The sequence below is a fragment of the Convolutriloba macropyga genome, chromosome 2 (genome assembly GCF_964194025.1).
Source record: "Convolutriloba macropyga chromosome 2, txConMacr16.3, whole genome shotgun sequence".
NCBI lineage: Eukaryota > Metazoa > Xenacoelomorpha > Acoela > Convolutidae > Convolutriloba > Convolutriloba macropyga.
In genome coordinates this window covers 64,325,347-64,345,207 of record NC_134469.1, presented here as the reverse complement: position 1 = coordinate 64,345,207, position 19,861 = coordinate 64,325,347, and the positions used below count along the sequence as shown (strand labels likewise).

The following is a 19,861-nucleotide window of genomic DNA, read 5'->3' as shown; positions in this document are numbered from 1 at the left end:
AAGGGCAACTGAGAACAGGCCAAAGTCGCCTAATGCTGCTCCGCTGCGATTACGCAGGAACCAAAATTATTATTATAAAGATCAGTTTGCGAAGTGCACATAATCTGATTTTAGTTATTATGTAATTTTGATCAGAGTCAATGTAACCGGGTGTTGCGTTGCTTAAGTGACTGTGAAATAATGTCCGGTTTTTTTTAAAAAAAGGTCTTTTAAGAGATACATTGCTGGTGTTTAGGTCACTATGTTTATGTACGCACTTAGCCTACCCACCCGTAGATTGTGGGCGTTGAGACGAACGACGTGATTGAAGTTGAGGACTGCGAAGTTGTGTCTGTTGTAAAGGCCTCGCTGCACCTCCGACTCCTCCCCTCTCGCATCCAGCGCCACTGTATGTCTTCCATGCAGCAACTCGGCATGCTCGGCTTCCGAATCCGAAAATGTCGAGTCATCCGAATCTACAAATAACATGACACAAAGTAAACTCTGCAAATGTTAAATATTAGATCGGAGTGTATTATTTGTCCATTCTCACAATATTTGCGCAGCATATCAGCAGACAGAGTCGAAGTGTTAGCATGTATACACAAAAATCCACGCAAAAAATGGGACGAATTAGGTCCCAATTAACCTTAAGTTCAAAAAATGATAATGGTGATTTTTTATTATGGTCCAGTTAAGATAAACGGTCAACACCTCTATGCTTTTATGACTTTCCTTTTTGATCGATATGATCCTTTTTAATTCAATATGGCCTTTCATCTATGCGGTGACTGCGCAAAACTAAGAAAGAAATAATATTTTCATCTTCAAATCATTTTTCCTTTTTTCAGTCTTACATTGAACTTGTAGAAAAAATACTTTGACTTGAAAGACTTATGTAAAACATTTATTTTCAACCAACAGTAGATGGCCCAAACAAACCCAAAATGTTTTCAATGCTTATAGTGTGAAGTGTAGAATTAGTTCTAGGATCCCGGAAAAAATGAAATGCGTTTTTTGCATCATATTTTTCTGTTGAAATTTATGCTCAATGAGACCAAAACCATTCTACGCGTCTTAGTTCTACCTTAGAAACATAACTTTACTTATATTTGCAAAGAAGTTATAAATTAACCACTACAAAAAAGTTCTTATACCTAGAAATAAATACAAAATCAATTTCAGCTATGAAAAAAATACACATTTACATTTTATCCCCATTTTGGCCTCATAGTTACTGATCACTGAAAATCATAATCCGGTAGATTTTTTATCTAGAAAACTTTTCTTCCATTTCAGGGACCACCTAAACTGACTCTTAAAATCGCGAACAGTCTTCACATCCCTGAACACACATACACCGAATTGTTATGACTGCAATGTTTTAACAACCATAACGCACTTCGCCAATTTCTTAGTGTATTATAATCGGTACATAATAACTTTTTAAAACCGATACCTAAAGAAAACATTCTAATTTGAACAAGTTTGGTATGCATGCATGTCGTTGGATCGCCAAATGTTGTTATGTGAATGGGGCAAATTGAACTAGAATTATTTAGATTAATTAGGGGTTAAAAAGGAATTTTGACTGTCACAAGTAAATCCTTGCAGTTTCAAGTCCAAGAACTAATTTTAACTATTTTACCAAAAAAGTCGGGAAAAAATCAATTAGATTGTTCTTTATCCAAAAGTTTCTTTTAACTTTTCTCCGTATCACTGTTTTCTGCTGTTTAAAAACTACTGTAAGAAACAATGTTTTTCTGTAACAAACAACCCAAAACACTTCAGGCAGTTTTTGACAACCAAAACACTTCAGGCAGTTAAGAGCTCTCAAAATATCTCAAAACAGTAAAAAAGAATTTTGAAAAAGTAAAATTATAAGCAGAATATATATATATATATATATATATATATATATATATATATATATATATATATATATATATATATATATATATATATATATATGTATTCTAAATTGTAGAGTTTTTCCGCAAAAAGTTTCTTTATCTCATCAAAACTAGCCGTTTCAGTACGTTAGAGATCACGGAGACGTAAAACCAGATTTATAGGAATGAAAATCAAATCAACTTAAATCATTAAATCATTATTGAAAAAGATAGACGGAAATATTTTCTGATCTTTTTAGTTTGTGTTCTTCTTATTGTCAGAGGAGAGAGCTCGAATTACTCGACTGAAGCACAACAAAAAAAACAAAGAAATTGGGAAGTTCAGAAAAGAATTCACGTTTCTCGAGATTGAAAAACTTAATAAAAAGATCATAGATTTTTAAAAAAGAAAAAATTAACTCCTCTTTGAACTTTTCAAAGCGGTGTTTCTCTATTAATTGATTTCAGACTTAAAAGATTAATAGTTGTGAAAGACCTCATCTGAAAAAGTTTCTTGCTTCTTCAATTTTACTGATAACCAATTTCAACTGATAACCAACGCTCTTTAATGCTACTGAAAAGAAGTTTTTAAAAACAACCTTTAACGTTCTTTTTCATGTTGGACGCAAGTCGACGCAGAGTGCGAAAACTGTCAGTAGTCTTAAAATATTAGAAAAATGACTTTAAATCTGCCAGAAAAAGCGGTTTTAAATAAACTCAAAATCGAAACTTTAATTATTACATCTAGCGCGTAGCACAAGATTGAGATTCTGGAAAGAGAAACAAATTAGCTTATTCTCCTCATGAAGCACTAAAATTGACAAAAAACTGGAGAAAATTTCAAGACAAATCCTATCAAATTTTAGTGCCAATTTTAAATTTACCAAAATGTTGACTCAAGAAGTCCAAAGCAAACAACGAGTGTTTACGTGAAACCGTTGAACGATTCGAAGGGCAGAAAGATGAAAGATCGTGATTTTCTGAAAATACCTCACTTTTGAGAGAGACAGAGAGAGAGAGAGAGAGAGAGAGAGAGAGAGAGGGAGAGAGAGAGAGGGAGAGAGAGAGAGAGAGAGAGAGAGAGAGAGAGAGAGAGAGAGAGAGAGAGAGAGAGAGAGAGAGAGAGTTAGCTCCTTTATATGTTTCACAAAAAAAGAGAGACAGAGCGCGAGAAAACTGTTTGAAGATGTCCAAAACTAAAATTTTGTTTTTCAATTCTCACCTCTAACAAATCTGTGTGATTTTAAAATATTAATAGTTTCATTATGCTCATGATGCATCAAAAGTTTCGGAATACTTTCACTTCAAAGTTACAAAAAAATTCAGATATTACCAAAATAACAATTACCGATACAATTGCATCATCCAGTCGACGTCTAGTTATTTAGATTAAGACGAAAGAGACCTAATTGAACGGTGAAAAACCTTGAGTAAAGATTGGTTTCCAAAAAGAAATCGATTGTTCCTAATACCACGGATATGTTTTTGTTACCTTCTTACCTTCTCTTGATCACTTTTGCCAACTCTCTCGATTATTTTGCATGCCTTGAGCCGTTGGATAAATTATTTCCATAGTTTGTTAAACTTTTTTGTGGCGTTAGGAGAAGTTAAGATGAGATAGTTATACGCATTTTGTAGCAATCGAAGCAATTGAAGGTTATTATATGTATTATTATTATTGTATTCAATTTTTCTATCTTCTCATTTACGTTCCTCGAATAGCCAAATTGGGCTACAGATAGTCAGGATGCAGAACAATCAGAATCCCCATTTAAAGGTTTGAAATAAACGAGAACAAAATTTTGCGGCACTGCTTTTCCACCTAGCGCTTTGGTGGTGGTATCGATTATGGTAAGAAAAGCTCCCTGAGATGCGAATGATCGGCCATTTGCGTAACCGCTTAATTACTTCAAGGACCACACCTGCGACACCACGCTCGCTCATTTTAGGGCAGCCTACAGTGGTTGTTCTTTGGTTCCGGAAAAAAAACCAACGGAAAAAGACCCTACTCAATTTTAGATAAATAAACCCTCAAAGAATTAAGCCTCCAATCGACTTTAACGAGATGCGCATTTAGCGCATTTGGCCATGCCTCGCGAGCAATGACCATGCCTTAGCGGCTCGTGGGACTTGATATGAAACTATCACCACCGAAAAAAACTATCACAACCAAAATTCAAATTTAAAATGGGGTTTATTTCTGTGAGGGTTTATTGTTCCGACCCATTTAGTGAAGGGAGGAACTGTATACGCAAATGATCTTTGTTCGGTTAATTTTGGCCCTTCAATATAATCATCGTAGAGAGTTGTGAGTGGTATCATTAGAAAACCCGTCTAGCGTAAAATATGGAATTAAAATTATTTTTAGAATTTACTTTCTTACAGAGATTTTATCGAGATTTTAAATTTTGGGAACATTCGACCAAATTACGATGCTTTCGTTCAAATTTTCCGTAAATTTTTTTCAATTATTTTTTGCCAGTTTTGCTAAAGTATGTTAAAACTCTTAAATGCAGTGTTACTCGTTTTAGAGGAGGGTTGCTGAATTGTTTGAGATTGTTTAGAGATTGCTGTTTATATATATTTGTATTAATGACTTTCAAACGAACATAAAAAACTCAATGATTTCTCAATTCTCTCCGTTTTGCTCTCAATTTCGTCATCATATAGCTCAACCTCATTAATACGATGTCTCAACTAACTGATTTCAAACATTATTATTCTGTTTGTTGTATGTTTTGATTCATGCCTTCCACCATTTAACTTCGAAGAAATTCTCGAGTTTTTGAAACTTTTCAATTTTTGGTTTCCTTTGTTGTCATTTCTTTGTCGGTTTTCCATAGGGAAGACCAGTTGATGCTCAGATAAAAAGCAAGTGGTGATTTGCAGTTCTTGCAGAAAACATACTATAATTATAGAGCTCATGTTTTGGGAGTTTTGGCTTATGCCTGTATTTGATATTTTGGATTCTCATTAATAACAAGGGCAGTTGGCTTGCTACTTTAATGCAAAGTAATCCCACTCTTTCAGTTGAAATCTCATTCTGCTGTGACTTTTGAAAATATTTGCTTACAAGAACTTAATTGGATTTTTGAAATTCGCCATTTTTTAAAATTATTTATTGCCTTTCATAACTTAGTGCAGGTGAAGATAGTTCACAACCCATTCCAGTGATCTGTAATTTACTCTTCATAACGATTTTAGTTTTAATCGGTTTTTTGTCGTCTTTCTTACCACGAGATTTCAAAAAATATTTGTGATATTTATATATTTCTACTGTTTATAGAAATTTTCGTTTTTAAATTAAAACAGTAATGGCAGATCCCCTTGGCCTCAAAAATTGAGCAATTGAACATTTTTAATGCGTCAAACACTTTTTTGACAAACATATGTTTTTAATGGCATTAATGACCTCTTCACGTAAAATTTAATTGATTTTTTTTTAAATTTTGCCTTTTTTGTCGTTCTTCTTGAAGTTGTGCGAACAATGGATTATGACATGTCTCAATTACTTCCTATGGAGATATAAATAAACATTAGAGATTTCAGTTAATATCTAATGATTTTATTCGCTTTGAAATTAATTGTCTTCGAACATAGAAACTATTTTTGAATTTCGCCTATTTTTGCTCTTTTGTCGACCGGTTATTGAGTCGCAATTCTTATGAAGTGCAGGTTAATTTGTTTTGTAAAGGTTTTATCTGATTCGTTTTTGATATTTTTTAAAATATTGACATCGAATTTTAGTTGTAATTAAAGTTTGTTGTTTGATTTTTTTTGTCTTTTCTAGTATTCCTATTAACAGTAAGTTTCATTGGCCCCCTAACGTGGCATTGTTTTATTCCATTAGTGGTTTGTTGAACGACATGTATTTCTTCGAAAGTTTTCAATCTCTTCCTCCTTTGGTAGCAAATTAAGTCAGGATTGTGGATGAGCGGGGTCGGAACATTATGTGCGAATGCACATTACCGATCCTCCTTGTTTCCAATCTAAGATTATGTGGGTTCTTTTTCCTTGGGGTTGTTTTTTCTAGACCATTCTTCTTGCGCTTCTGTCGGTTAACAGAAACTGTATTATAATTTTATGTAGCGTGAACCTATCAATGTTGAAAAAGGAGCAATGTTTCGAAACCTTAACCAACAGTTTAAAAGTTGATATTAAAAAACCATGGATGTATATTGAAAGTACCTGATGTTGCATAGAGGACACATAAATGAGGTAGAAACGGAAAACTTCAACATTCACTTCAAACCCGGGTCGAGGTTCGAACCGTGTATGGCAGTTTCATTTTTGTAAGAAATCTGGTGAATGCGGTGAATAAAAAAATTTTACCCCTTAATGTTCCAAATCTTCCAAAAATTCATCGCTTTCACTGCATTCAACGCTAAAAGATGCCGGCTCATTTCGGTGAAAAAGTTCTTTTTCACCGCTATTCACCAATCTTACATCGACCCAAAACTCGACCCGGGAATCAGCAGTCTGCTCCGCGAACGTTTCAAATGTCATAGATTAAGCTTAAAACATGGAGACATCATCAACATTTCAGATGTTAATTTGCATGTCTTGAGTTTTTCGAACGTTTTCTTACGTGGTAGCGTGGGAGTTATACAGATGCTCATTTGCACGGCTGGCGTTTTTGGTTTGCGGACGTCAGCTTTGATCGTTCCAACGTTAAGGGAGTACAACTTTGCCATAGACTAAGATAAGACTAACCTGGTCCTGTGTCCACGCGAAGGTTAGAGATGTATTCGTTTGTCAGTCCCCTCTGGGCGTACGATGCCATAATCGCGAGAAATAAAACACAATAATTCACAAAATTTGGATGTGGAAAAAGTAAGGAGATAGAAAATTGAGTTGAAAGTGAGCTAAAGTGATTCTAGGCACTACATTTACATTACTATGCAATATGTAGTAATCATGAAACAAATTCTTGCTCATGTAAAAGCTTGAATTCTCAAACACAACCAACCGTCGAGCACCGATTGATTCTTTAACACGTGTTGTAGAGCAAGTTATATTTCATTCACGTCCACACCATGAGTATGACCACAGTGGTAGCAACAACTAAACTAATAAATACAATCTGGACTAATTAGTTACTTAGTCACGCGTACATTTTGATAACAAGGTTTCCGTTCGTGTCTATGCTTAATGTATGATAAAATTTGAGAGACACTGGACACAAATAATTCTTATCAATTCGCTGCCATCACTATTTCGAGACTAGTTTGGTTAATTGAGATCCACGGAGGTATGTAATGGTATAAATGTTCAATAAATCGTCGTTCAATTGAGCTCTGTTTGTACAAATAGACAAATTTGCCGATTTGTGTCAACATAAGTCATTATTGGATCGTTCTTAATGTCAGCTCAGTCTGCTCAAATTACACACCATTACAATCAGGAATCTCATCAATTACATAAGGTTAAAGGCATACATACTGTGAGACCAGTTTTTGCAGTTGAGATTGAGTCAAATTTATCAAGTTTTAGATCTGCAGTCACTGATGCGCCGACAATTGAAACTTACTTCCAACTTAACAACTCCCACAAAGTTAAAAAATTATAAAACGGTAACAATCCCAGACGGGAAAAACCTACTTCCAGACGGTCTCAGACGGAAACAAAATTTTTCTCACAAAATTTTATCTCACAAATTTTTTCTCGAAAAAATAGCAAAATATGGATTTAGTACGGAATCAATTGCAATGCTAGAATCGTTTTTATCTAACAGAAAACAATGCGCAAAGAACGGCATTGAATGCTCAAACTGGGTGACAATGAATCATGGAGTATCTCAAAGAACAGTTCTCGGACCTTTAATTTTTATAATGTATATCAACGATTTCCCAGAAAAAATGAAAAAAAGAGAGGACGTTTTACAGTTTGCAGATGACACATGCATTAGTTGTCATTCCAAATCCGATGAAAATCTTTTATGCGAAATTAACAGTGTATTTGAAAATACTGACAGTTATATGAGGCAAAATATGCTAACTTTAAACCGAGATAAAACAGAAATTGTGGTTTTTTCAAAAAATGGTTAATCAAAAATTGAACAATTTCATTATATAGAATTTTCATAGAGCCAAAAACAAGTTGTCGTTATTTAGGTATTATGATTGATAACAATCTAAATTTTGATATTCAGCTAAACAAAACGTTAACAAAAATGGCAAATGCTATTAGGTCAATTTACTTAGAAAGACATTTTCTACCATTAAAAGCAAGAATCGGGCTTTTTAAATCACTTGTTTTTTGTCCCATCTCAACTTCAGTGCTTTTTTCTGTCGTTGTCGGTTATGTCACTTCAGAGAGTTAATAGACGAATAAATTGGAGAATAAAGGTTTGCCACCTGCGCAAAAGGTTTGACAGTGCAAGAGATCTATTATTGAAAGATAAAATTTTTCCAGCAGAGCTTTTCAATAAAAACGCTTGTCTTCTTAATTTTTTTCACCTCCTCTCACAATATAAAGAGAGCAGTCGAGAAACCAAAAACTCCTCATTCAGGATTTTTGAAAAGTACGAATTGACCAAAAACTCCAAAACTCTCCAGTACTTTCCAAAGAATAAGTGCCATTCCAAATGAAGTGATAGCTCACTGATTAGAAATTTTTCTAGGAAGTGGAATAATTTGCCAACTGAAATCCGAAGAGAAAACTAAAAAAAATTTAAGGAAAAACTAAGCAGCGAAATGGTCAAACTGCATGAACGTGTTCCAATAAATAGACAAGTAAGAGGCTTTAGAAATTTGTTCTACTGACGTATAAAGACCAAATTTTTCATATATTTACGAGGCGATTTTGAAAATGTAAATATTTAACCAAACGTTTTTGTTGGGGTTATAACTTTAAATTTACATTTTTGAAGATTAAAAAAACAGCTTATTTCCTGAACTTTGTGCGTTCATAATGAAATTTTCGTATCAATATCAAGTACTTGATATTGATACAAATATCTGATTATGAACGCACCCCGAGTCGAGGCCGAATGGTTAACTTGTAAGAACTTGCAAGTTTCTGGCAGAAACTTAGAAGGCGATGCATCGCGTTGCAAGTTTTTCTTCCAAAAAATTGCAAGTTCTTACAAGTTAACCATTCGACTTACAAGGCACTTGAAAGTTAACCATTCAACTCGCAGGTTTCTTACGAGTTAAACATTTGACTTAGAGAATTTCTTACATAAATTCTGTGAATATAAATTGTTACCAGATAACTTTTCTGCCTATATTGCAGCCAAAACAATAAACGTTGCAATAAATGATTGTAAACAGATGCTTCAAATATATAGAATCTGGAAGTGTGAATTGAATTTATAAAATAAAAATTGGTAAAAAATGAAGGGTTACGAAATAATTTTGAGAAAATTCTGACATATGGAAGCCAATTGAGATCTACTGTTCCTTAAAGGAATAGCAAAGGGAACTCCTGTGATGATAAAATTGAGAAGAAAACATTTAATCAACTTTTGTTGCATTGTAACATGTTATCCAAATTGAGCAACTAACTCTCACGCGCTTTCTACGGTAAATGAGTGAGTGTTAACTTGAATTAACCAACAAGAGTTGAGCTCAACCGGAACGAACTTGCAAAAATCTTACAAGTTAGCCATTGGACTTGCAAGTTCTTACAAGTTTACCATTCGACTCGTAATTTCTTACAAGTTAACCATTCGGCCTCGACCCTGGACGAAATTCTGTCCGTAAGCTGTTTCTGTCTGGGACTGTCTGAAAGTAGGTCTTTCCCGTCTGGGATTGTTTCCGTTTGATAATTTTGGTTAAATTTTAACTAATGAATTTTTTAATTAAATTTATTAGTTGAAATTATGAGTTTTTATCGGTTTTAGAAATTTAAATCCAATATAATATTGAAACGTATCATTATGGTATTCTTTTAATTTTCTAAAATCGATATGAACTCATAAATTCAACTAATGAATTTAGCGAACATTTGTCAAGTATGCGTTAAACTTCCTAGTTGAAAATATGCGTTTATGTCAATTTTAGAAAATTTAGCAAATAGCTTTTAGTCATTTACTCACATTTTGAATCAATATCTTTCAATTTTTCCACCAAATAAGTTTACTTAACCTAACAGTTGTAAAAGTTCACTTTAGAAAAAAATTGTTTTGGCGAGCTTTATTATTAAATGCTGAAGTCTTGAAAGATTAAATCTTATCAAATATTGGGTAAATGATTATCAGCAATTGGTCTCTTTAATCAGAAATTATAAAAAAAACAAATGTACTTTAATCAATTAATCACCAATAAGGATTTCAACATTTCGACCATCAAAACTTTCATGATTTCGTTTAAACGATTGACCGACAATACACATGACGCCGCAGAGGTATACTAAAATCGTCAAGGGCAAATCTGCCGGATCTACGTATCTCTTGTTCGTTTTTCTTATGTTAATACATTGAAAATGTAACAATATTGCCACGAAAAGATACTTTAGCAAAAACAGGCAAAATCGAAGGGAATTGCGCAACCCGTGTTCGCAAAAGTGTCCAAATTCTGACAGCAAAATTGAGAAACAAGCTATGTATCCTATTTTTCGCGCGCTATGTATCCCGAATCTGCTCGATTTATGCATTGCTTTTTCTCACGCAACGTAACTCTCATTCGCAATAAAATCCGCAATTAAGCCTAATTTAATGCGCGTTTTTTAGCTTGTAACAGTACTTTTTGAAAATTTATTTGATTATTTGATAGTTAGTGAATGAAATTGAACAAACACACACAAGCAGACAAACACACACGCCAAGATCAGTGTAAGCAAACACACCCAGACATACTTATACAAATACAAACACACATAAACACCCTTTTTGAGCAAAAGAGTTTTCAGAAAAAAGTCTTTTTGGCGCTAGGACGTACACCATGAATGCGACAAAATGGACTCGGTCAGAGAAAATAGATTTGGCCAGTCCAATATTGACACGGCCCAAAGCCTTCATTTGAGGAATGGGTTTTAGAAAAAAAAATCAGTTTTTTGCGCTTAAATTGCTTATTACTAAGTATTAAATCAGTTTTGCAACCTCAAAAAGCGCGCGTTTAACTAGTTTCAATTGCGGATTAGAAATTCTTTCAATGCGGAAAATAGATACCTGATATGAGCGGAAACGTGCTACAAGTCTTGTCACCTGTTTTACAATTTCAAAGTTTCTCAATTTCGCAAAAATTTTCTAACCCCTTTTGCGAAAAATAGGATACAAAGCTTTTCTCCCAATTTTGTTCACTTTATGTATGTGTTTACTATTTTACACATTTGTGTTTACACATTTTATGTGCATTTTTACTAAGGCGCATATTTTTGGGATATACCTCTGCGTCGTAATGCGTTCAACTTTTGTCACTGTTTTTCACTGTTACTGCGGCATTTTTGAAAGGTAAAAGAAATTTTTATGACGGAATATTGCCTCTGCTGCTTACAAAAGGCTAAAAACTCTTGAAAAAATTGTTTAGTAAATGTTGCAAAAAAGTTGGTCGTTTTTCATTTGTTGTTTTTTAATTGCTATAGATATTGTAATCACCCTTAACCAAGTAGCAACAGACTTGTATGCTGTCTTTTTTCGACAGTGAGTTAGTCGCCTTAGAGAAAAAATATTTAATGAATCATTACTTGCAATTGTTAGATAAAATTTGTATTAAAGTTGCATAATTATGGGAAAAAGTGCAAAAACTGATAATATATCATGGCTATCGTGTGAGATCTGAGTCTTGATTATGTTATCAGGAGCGAAAAGTTGCGTAGTGATTTATGAAGTTTTGTGCCAGAAAAATGTTAAGTTGCTTTACGGAACTCAGAATCTGTTTTGTTAATGTACGCTTCAAATGCAATCTAAGCATAGAAAAGTGTCATTTTTTGGGATTGTTAAATTTTTTTTATGGAGATTCTGTTGAGTTTTTTTGATCTTGATTATGACGGCGCAGAAAAACCGTATTATTACGTATCGAATTAAATAATTTACAATGGCAGAATTAACTGATTTGCTTTTTTAAAAAAAATTTTGTTAGGGTTTCGATTTATATAAACAAGAAAAAATATTCAGTTACGTTAGAAGTCCGCTCAGGTGGCCAACACCAATTATTTCTAATCTTTTGTTTTCTTTAATTTTTTGGATGTTTCCATCATCATCATCACAGTACAACCAATCAGTCTGTCATATATAAGTTTGTTCGAGTTCATATTTGAAGTTTTAAAATTAATTCAATTTGTACCATTCAAGTTTACCATTAATTCCTAGAAAACCTTTATGTACCGACTACTTGGTCATATGATGTTAGCTTCCTGTTTTGTTGAAATGACTCCCTGATTTTTTGTTGTTCATTTGTCTTAGGAATCATCTATTCATTCACTTGAGCTTTTCAACTCATTTCAATTTGCCCAGTTAATCTTAATATTTTTTTTTTTGAAATTAATGCTCAAATAAATTGTATTTTGCCTTCGCTAGGCGAAATCTACCATCAAATTCCTCTTACGAACTTGCGCTACAAAATCCATTCAGAATTTCAATCATGTACGATACGGTCCAATATCTTAATTGGTAGGGCAATTCCCGGTGGCGCTCCCAGTTTCAGGTGCAAGTCATTACATACTAAGTTGTTATGTGGAAATAGTGCACGTACGTCGGGGTTGCAATCAATACACACCCACTAAACGGCACGGCACAAACGCAAACGATCCCATTATTGATATTATAATGGATATTAATTCTCCCAAATTGGGTAATCTATATTGTGGGGAATTTTACAAAACAACTGAGTAAATTTTGTAATAAAAATTTTCTAAACAACATATTGCAACTCTAGGACCCATCTTAAAACCCCTTCCTTTTTGTCTTCAAAATTTCATTGAGGGGTGGATGTGTGAAGGGAGATCATCCAGACTATCGAGTTGAGGCCAAGAGTTGAAGGTCGTCAAAACCGGTTGGATCCAAACTTTACAGCCCACCCTCAGCCCCCATCCTCCCTGTCTCCTTTCAGGTCATCGAAAAATACGATTCATGGAGCGGTTTGATTGTTGAATCATTATCGCGTTTTGACCATGAAATACAACCTAAGAGCTAAAGATCTGGTCCAGTCTGATGCAAACCACGATAACAATTCATCCCCCCCTACTCAATGTTCTTTGAATATCATTGAAAAAGTGCCAGTTTCTAAGTCTCCCGTCAAAAGCTACTCACAAGAACAAACCACTAGCAGTTCAGTTGAAAACGTTATGTCAGACACCTCAACTGTTTTAACACAGCAGATAAACGAACTGACAATAAACGATGCTATATCTCGTTTCCTGATTCCAGTTGGAACTATCCTTTTTTATCCCGACAGAAATGATAACCTATATAAAGTCTCCATCTTGGAGAACGACTTGGTCAAGTCCAAGGTGAGGTACCTGCATTGGGGTCCAAACTACGATGAATGGGTGCGCTCGAAATCAATTTGGGCGTATTCACAATTCACTCAACTTTTGTCAACAGTGAAAAAGATACCGAAAGATCTATCTGCCCGCATAGAAGAGTTGGTTCAATCTGCAACACTGGGCAGTTGCCCATCAGGCCCCAGTGACAATCCAATCAAAGTATCAGATTTGAAAACTATTTGCAGTAAAAATATTTCAACAATCCGCTATATCCCCGTGAAGTTTCGAATTACATGGTCCGGGATTATTACGTCAATCATAGAGGACTGCATCTCAAATCTTGACTGTGTTGATAACTGGAAGAAATTTTTCGTAGCTAGCAAATGTGTTTTGCGTGCTTCCAACAGAGGGAGTAAAAATATAAAGAGCAGCAGGAAAACTCAATGACGAATAGATTTGAGCGATGGAGATCGGGTGAGAATGCTGCCCTTTGGTACGAAGCGGGTTTAATGAAGCAAGCAAAAAAGGTAACAGCACAACGGAAGCACTTGCCTCCCGAGCGAAAACACTTTGTCTTCAAGGACAATTTGCTCGTGCGGCAAAAATTTTATCTTCTCATTGAACTCAAAAAACTGCATCCAGAGGAAAACGAAATTTTTGAGCCATTGGAAGACTATAGCTGCGAAATTATCAGTTCGATGAGGACAAGCTCCTTTTGCAGCTCCAGTTTTTTTCGAAATTCACAGCAGCTGGGCCGTCCAAAATGTTCCCAGAGCATCTTCTCTATCCAATTGTTCAATCAATTTTTCAATTTCTGATCAATCCAAGCGGGCAAGGAATTCCCTAACCAAATCAGTGAACTTGGCCAGCAGGGTCCAGCTCCCAAGTTTTGTGGCTCCAGCTTTTTGTAGTGCTACATTAACAGCATTGAATAAAAAGAAAACAGGCATTAGACCTATTGCTGTGGGTGAAGTTATTCGGCGCCTTGTTGCCAAGTGCATTGCAAAAGGAGCCGCCATCGAGGCGGTTGAGTTGTTTGGTTCAAAGCAGTTGGGAGTGGTTGTCAAGGGAGGTGCCGAGATCATAGTGCATGCCACAAAAATAACCTTCGAAAGAATGAAGAGATTAAAAACTGGGGGCATACATCAAATTGATTTCAGAAACGCATTTAATTCAGTGAAGCGCAGTCATCTCCTCGGCTCAACAAAAGTTTTGATGCCGAGTAAAATTTCACTTGCATCCTTTTGTTACTCGAAACATAGTGATTTGTTCTTCATTACCTCAACTTTTGACAGTCAGACAGGAGTGCAACAAGGTGATCCACTACGTCCACTTTTGTTTTCATTGGCCATCTGGCCTCTTATTGACTGAATCGAAAGCAAAATACCAAATCTCTTGCAACATTGCTGGTATCTCGATGACGGAATTATTGCAGGAACCGAGATCGAACTTTGTAAAGCGTTAGAAATTCTCTCAGACTCAGGAGAACAATTTGTTTTGGAACTCAGGAAGGATAAGTTGGCGCTATGGTCAATCAAAAGCATGACAAAAATTGACAGTTTGATTAAAAGGAACTGTGTAGATGGAAATGAATTTTTAGAGCTGCTATAGGATCTGATGTTTTTGTTTCCTCTTGTTTACTCAAACACGTTAAAAAATTAGAGGATCTTCTAGACAATTTAGCATATGTAGACGATCCTCTAGGTGCTCTTGGTGTTTTGCGTTTTTGCCTTGCTGCTCCCAAGGTGGTCTACTCTTTGCGATGCAATTCTTTTTCGGACCAATCAAATAAAATCCTTCGAAAATTTGATTCGGTTCAGCGTGCAACCTTTGAAGTTATTCTTGAAGTTTTGTTGTCAGACACCTCTTGGGACCAAGCATGCCTTCCAATCAATAAAACCGGTGGAGCAATAAGACGATCGGCAGATCAAGTTCAGGCTGCATACGTTGGATATGTTTTTCAATGCTCTGTTCTTGTAGAAAATTTAACTGGCCATAGTCCAACTGAAGACATCTCATTTGTTAAAGCAGGTGAAGAATTGAGCGAAATTGCAACGACATATCTCTCTTAAAGAAAAATTCAGCAGGAACTTTATAACTCAGCCTTTGACAACTTCTTAGGAAAACAAAGCTCCATAACAGAAAAAGCTCTGGGACTACACCTATCTTCCAATGAGTTCCGTGTTGCTCTCAAGTATCGACTGGGTGTAAAATTGCACGAGAACGAGTGAAAATGTCCTTTATGTGAATGTGGGACTCTAGATGTAATGGGCGACCATGCGGTGTCATGCCATGGTCGCGGTGATTTGATCTCTCATCATGATCGTATACGAGACAAAATTATATCAGCTTGCTCGGGAGCTCTTTTGTCACCCATCTCTGAACAGAAAAATTTACTACCCGACAATAACTCCAGACCGGGCAATATCTACTTACCTGTATGGAATGCCGGTCAACCAGCAGCTTTAGACGTTACCTTCATTTCTCCCTTGCAATCTAGCCTCATTATAAATTCGTCGGAGATGAGTTGTTTCGCTCTATCAGCTGCTGAGGACATGAAGTACGAACAGTGCGCCCAGAATTGAATTGAAGTCGGAATTCAATTCATTACTCTGGCTTTCGAAACGTTGGGAGGATTTTCAGAGACAGTTAGTAAGACCCTCAAACGAATCGCTACTCTGGCTGATAACAGAAATTTGCAGCCGGCGGGGTTTTCTGTAGCCTCCAGTAGGTTATCTCAATCAGTCTCTGTAACAGCAATGCGGGGGTCTGCAATCATGCTCCTTGCAAGGGATGCGAGATTATAGATACATATGAAACAGGAGCAGATCTCTGAATCCTATTTGCAGAAGTTAAGAGGCGAGTCGGCCTTGAATAGTGTGTCATCCATGAGCGGGGACAATCTATAGTCATAAGTTTTTGACTCACCCAATGAGTGTGGAGCCAAATTTAATGAATTATCATACTAGTTGTACCTCAGTGGCGGGTGAAATGTGATTATCCAGAAAAAGAAGTTTTACCTCAAACAATTTTTCCAAAAAGGAAACTATTTTGATTGCATGGGTGATTGCATGGGTTGAACTGATAACAATGATCGTTGATTGTTTATGAACCAAGATTTTCTAATTGTAATTTTTAATTAATTACCAAAAAAAAACTAGACAAAAGTTACATGGAGTAGATTTGAGATAAACACGTAGACGTGTGAAGCACATATTTAAAACCCAAGCTGAGCTAACAAGGTCATCTTACAAGATCTTTTAAAACTAGATTTTTTTTTCATTTTACTTAATTTCTCATCAGCATGAGCAAGTTATACATTTTTCGGATAACGTTAGCAATCTTGTTAAAATTTATCATTTTCTGAAAAACAGTTCTGAAAAAATCTTGTCCTTTTAAACCAACAATGTTTTTCTAATTTCGGTTACTGTTCAAAATTTTCCTAACATAAACAGATCATGTTTGAGGTATAGTAATATATCTGAAGCACAACCAAGGCAACCCTAACAATTATTCACTAGACAAAACAACGCCAGAGGGGCTGAAATCATTGAAATTAATACCAATGTCAACTATATGTTCTAGGTTCTTAATAGCCAACCTAGTTTCTTAAGTCAGTGAAAGCAGAGAAGAATTGTTGGAAGCTATGATTTGGCGCAAATTCAGCGTAGACGTATAGTGAGATTTACTAAGCAGGGACATTGCCAAGTGGTCACTAAAATACCTGTGGTAGCAACACTTTATTATAGTCCAGCGAATGCCATGGAAAACTCAGATGCTGACCACAATTCAATCTAACTAATTTTACGTTGTGAAATTAGACACAAGTATTAGATTTAGATAACACAAGTATTAGACACAAGTATTAGATAGCTAAAACTAAAGAAGAGTATACACTTAACTTTAGAATGATAAAGCCAACAGAAAAGTTTAACTTAAGTGAACCTATGCTTAATACAGCAAAATTAGGTTTAATTAGATTATCTGTTTATTATTCGGTGTTTAATGCGAATAGGAGAAATAATCAATTCTTATATGCTAGTACTGTTATAGAAGGTGAAGAAGCTTTACCTCAGGCTCTTAGCTCTGACCCTAACTTTGCTCATAACCCTAAACCTATCTCTACCTCAAGCCCAAACATTACATCTATACTTAATTATAGTTATAAAGGAATCCCATTGCTATATTCAACTATTACACCGGGAGCATATGAATTAACTGACCTAGCAGAATAAATAAAAGAAGAAACTGATGGTAATGTTATAATAGAACCTGATAAGAATACGATGAAATGTTTAATGGAAATAAAAAAAGGAGCACTCAGCTTTGATATAGAAAACTCAATAGCCCCATTACCAGGATTTAGAAAAATAGTTTATAAAAAAGGTTAATATAAATCTCAGAAAATTATTGATATTATGGGTTTCAATAATAATAACATTCATTGCAATATTATATCTGGAGCTAAAGATAATGGTAAAGATACAGACATATCATATACTTTTAATCTAACTGAACCACCAGGCTACCTAATAAATATTATAACAACTAATATCTTATATCAAAATGTAACTAAAGATAGAATAGAATATATTGAATTTCATATTAAAGATGAGCATGGAAGACCTATAGACTTTAATGGCGATGTATTGAGTTTTACATTACATTTGTGTTAACAGCTAAACTTAGACTTAGACCTAGACTTAGACCTAGACTTAGACTAACAGTTCCTTTTTCCCTAATAATCATAACACATTTTGAAATAATATTTACCTTTAAAAAAATAAAAAATGTTTAGTATTAAATGTGATGAATGTAAAAATAAGTCCTGGGCTCAAAGTTGTAATTGGTGTCAGGGTAAACCATATCAATGTTTGGTTTGCTTTAGAGTTATAACATATAGAGATAAACATGATCATTTACTAGAACATTTTAGTAATCCCGATCAATATCTAACATGTAAAAAGTGTAAAGTGTATAAACATATCTCTCAGTAAAGATTTAAACAATTCTGTTGTAGGTTATGTACTGAAGAAAGATTTAGGAGATGGAAACGAAGTGAAACATGGAAACCAAGTGAAGCATCAAATTGTATAATAATAATTAATTTACAAAGCTCTCCGATCCCAATTAATTCTTAGTTTACCGTTAATATTTTTATTTTTAGTTATATCAATGACATTATAATTATAAGGCTCTTTCCATACCTTATTACATATATTAGCAAAATCATTTTAACTAAGTTCAACATTATTAAAGAAATCTTGATATATAGATGCTAGGACTTTACCTCTCTGTTCAAATAAAATAAATAGATTACAGTTCACTCTAACACTCTGTCTATCCAGAGAGAACAGGTTTTGATTAAGATATATCATATTGCAATTATTATGTCTACCTCTACAAAAGTATTCATTAATAACTGGTTCTTTGGCTCTAACATCATCAAATATCATTAGTTTCTTTAAAGTTTTGGTTAGTTTATCAGGTGATGGTAAATCTTTTATATCTTTAATAATTTCTATAATTGCTTTTGGGTTTATTCTTTCTAAACCATTGTATTGATCACCAGTAGGTCCAATGATGTATAGCTTATCAAAGTATATACTAGCTAGAATTAGTTTTTTTAATAAGAATGTCTTACGACATTCACTAGGACCAGATATTTTACATCTAAAGTTATTTGGGAATGTGGCTTCAGTAATTATATCATCATCCTTTAGCCAAGATTGTAGATCTTCATTTATATTTACAGAGATATTGTTAGTAGGACTATTGTTATTAGTTTTACCCTTTTGATGTTTTTCACCAAACAGATATATAAAATTATCTTTATCTTTATCATTATCATTAACATTATTAGCAAAGCTACTTCGTAGATCATTAACATTATCATTATCATTAACATTATCATTATCATTATCAATTTCATTATCATTATCATTATCATTATCAATGTCATTATCATTATCATTATCATATTCTTTATCATTAACATTATTAGCAAAGCTACTTCGTAGATCATTAACATTAACATTATCATTAACATTACAACCTAAACAAAAACACTCATTATATATTTCAGGATATTTAACTCGATTAACCAGAATATTCAAAGCATTGTTACTTCTAAATCCTCTATCAATAGGATAGATCATGTATAAACAATAAGCTCCACAATAAGATTCATCATTTTGTTGTATTCTCTCATTAGAGCCTAGATCAACATATTGTTCTAAGAAAAATGGTGGAATCTCAACAACAAAACTATCAAAGTAATACACAGGACCACCTTCTCTCTCGTAACTAAAACCCAATGTGTACCTTCATTTGGAACCCAATGTCTACCTTCAGTAGATTTACAATAATGTTGAAGTTATGTTCATTTGTGTTATTTGGATCCTCATCTCTCATTACAATTTCAATTGGTGTTAGACTTATATCTTTACCTATATCTTTTATTCTGATATCACTCATAGCACTATTATCAATATTAAATTTCTTATTGAGTTCCTCAAAAATTAGGATAAGCATTTTTATATAATAAATTTTATATATACAAATGGATAAAGGCGGTATACTTTTTTTCTTATTATTATAATTGGAATTTGTTATTTTTTATT

General features: G+C 34.2%; 2 protein-coding genes across 3 annotated transcripts in view; both read right to left on the bottom strand.

Annotated features, from left to right (window-relative positions):
* Nucleotides 1–7,265, bottom strand: part of LOC142334968 (uncharacterized) — a 30,170-nt gene extending 22,905 nt beyond the window's left edge. Inside the window, exons 1-2 of the mRNA XM_075383295.1 lie at nucleotides 6,585–7,265; nucleotides 271–455 (exon numbers count right to left, since the gene is read on the bottom strand). Coding sequence (XP_075239410.1) covers nucleotides 271–455; nucleotides 6,585–6,654 — 255 coding nt within the window. The 5' untranslated portion in view covers nucleotides 6,655–7,265. The remainder of the gene's footprint in view (nucleotides 1–270; nucleotides 456–6,584) is intronic.
* LOC142334606 (delta(3,5)-Delta(2,4)-dienoyl-CoA isomerase, mitochondrial-like) overlaps nucleotides 1–19,861 on the bottom strand; it is a 440,398-nt gene that overhangs the window by 323,764 nt on the left and 96,773 nt on the right. The gene's annotated exons all lie outside the window — the stretch shown is intronic.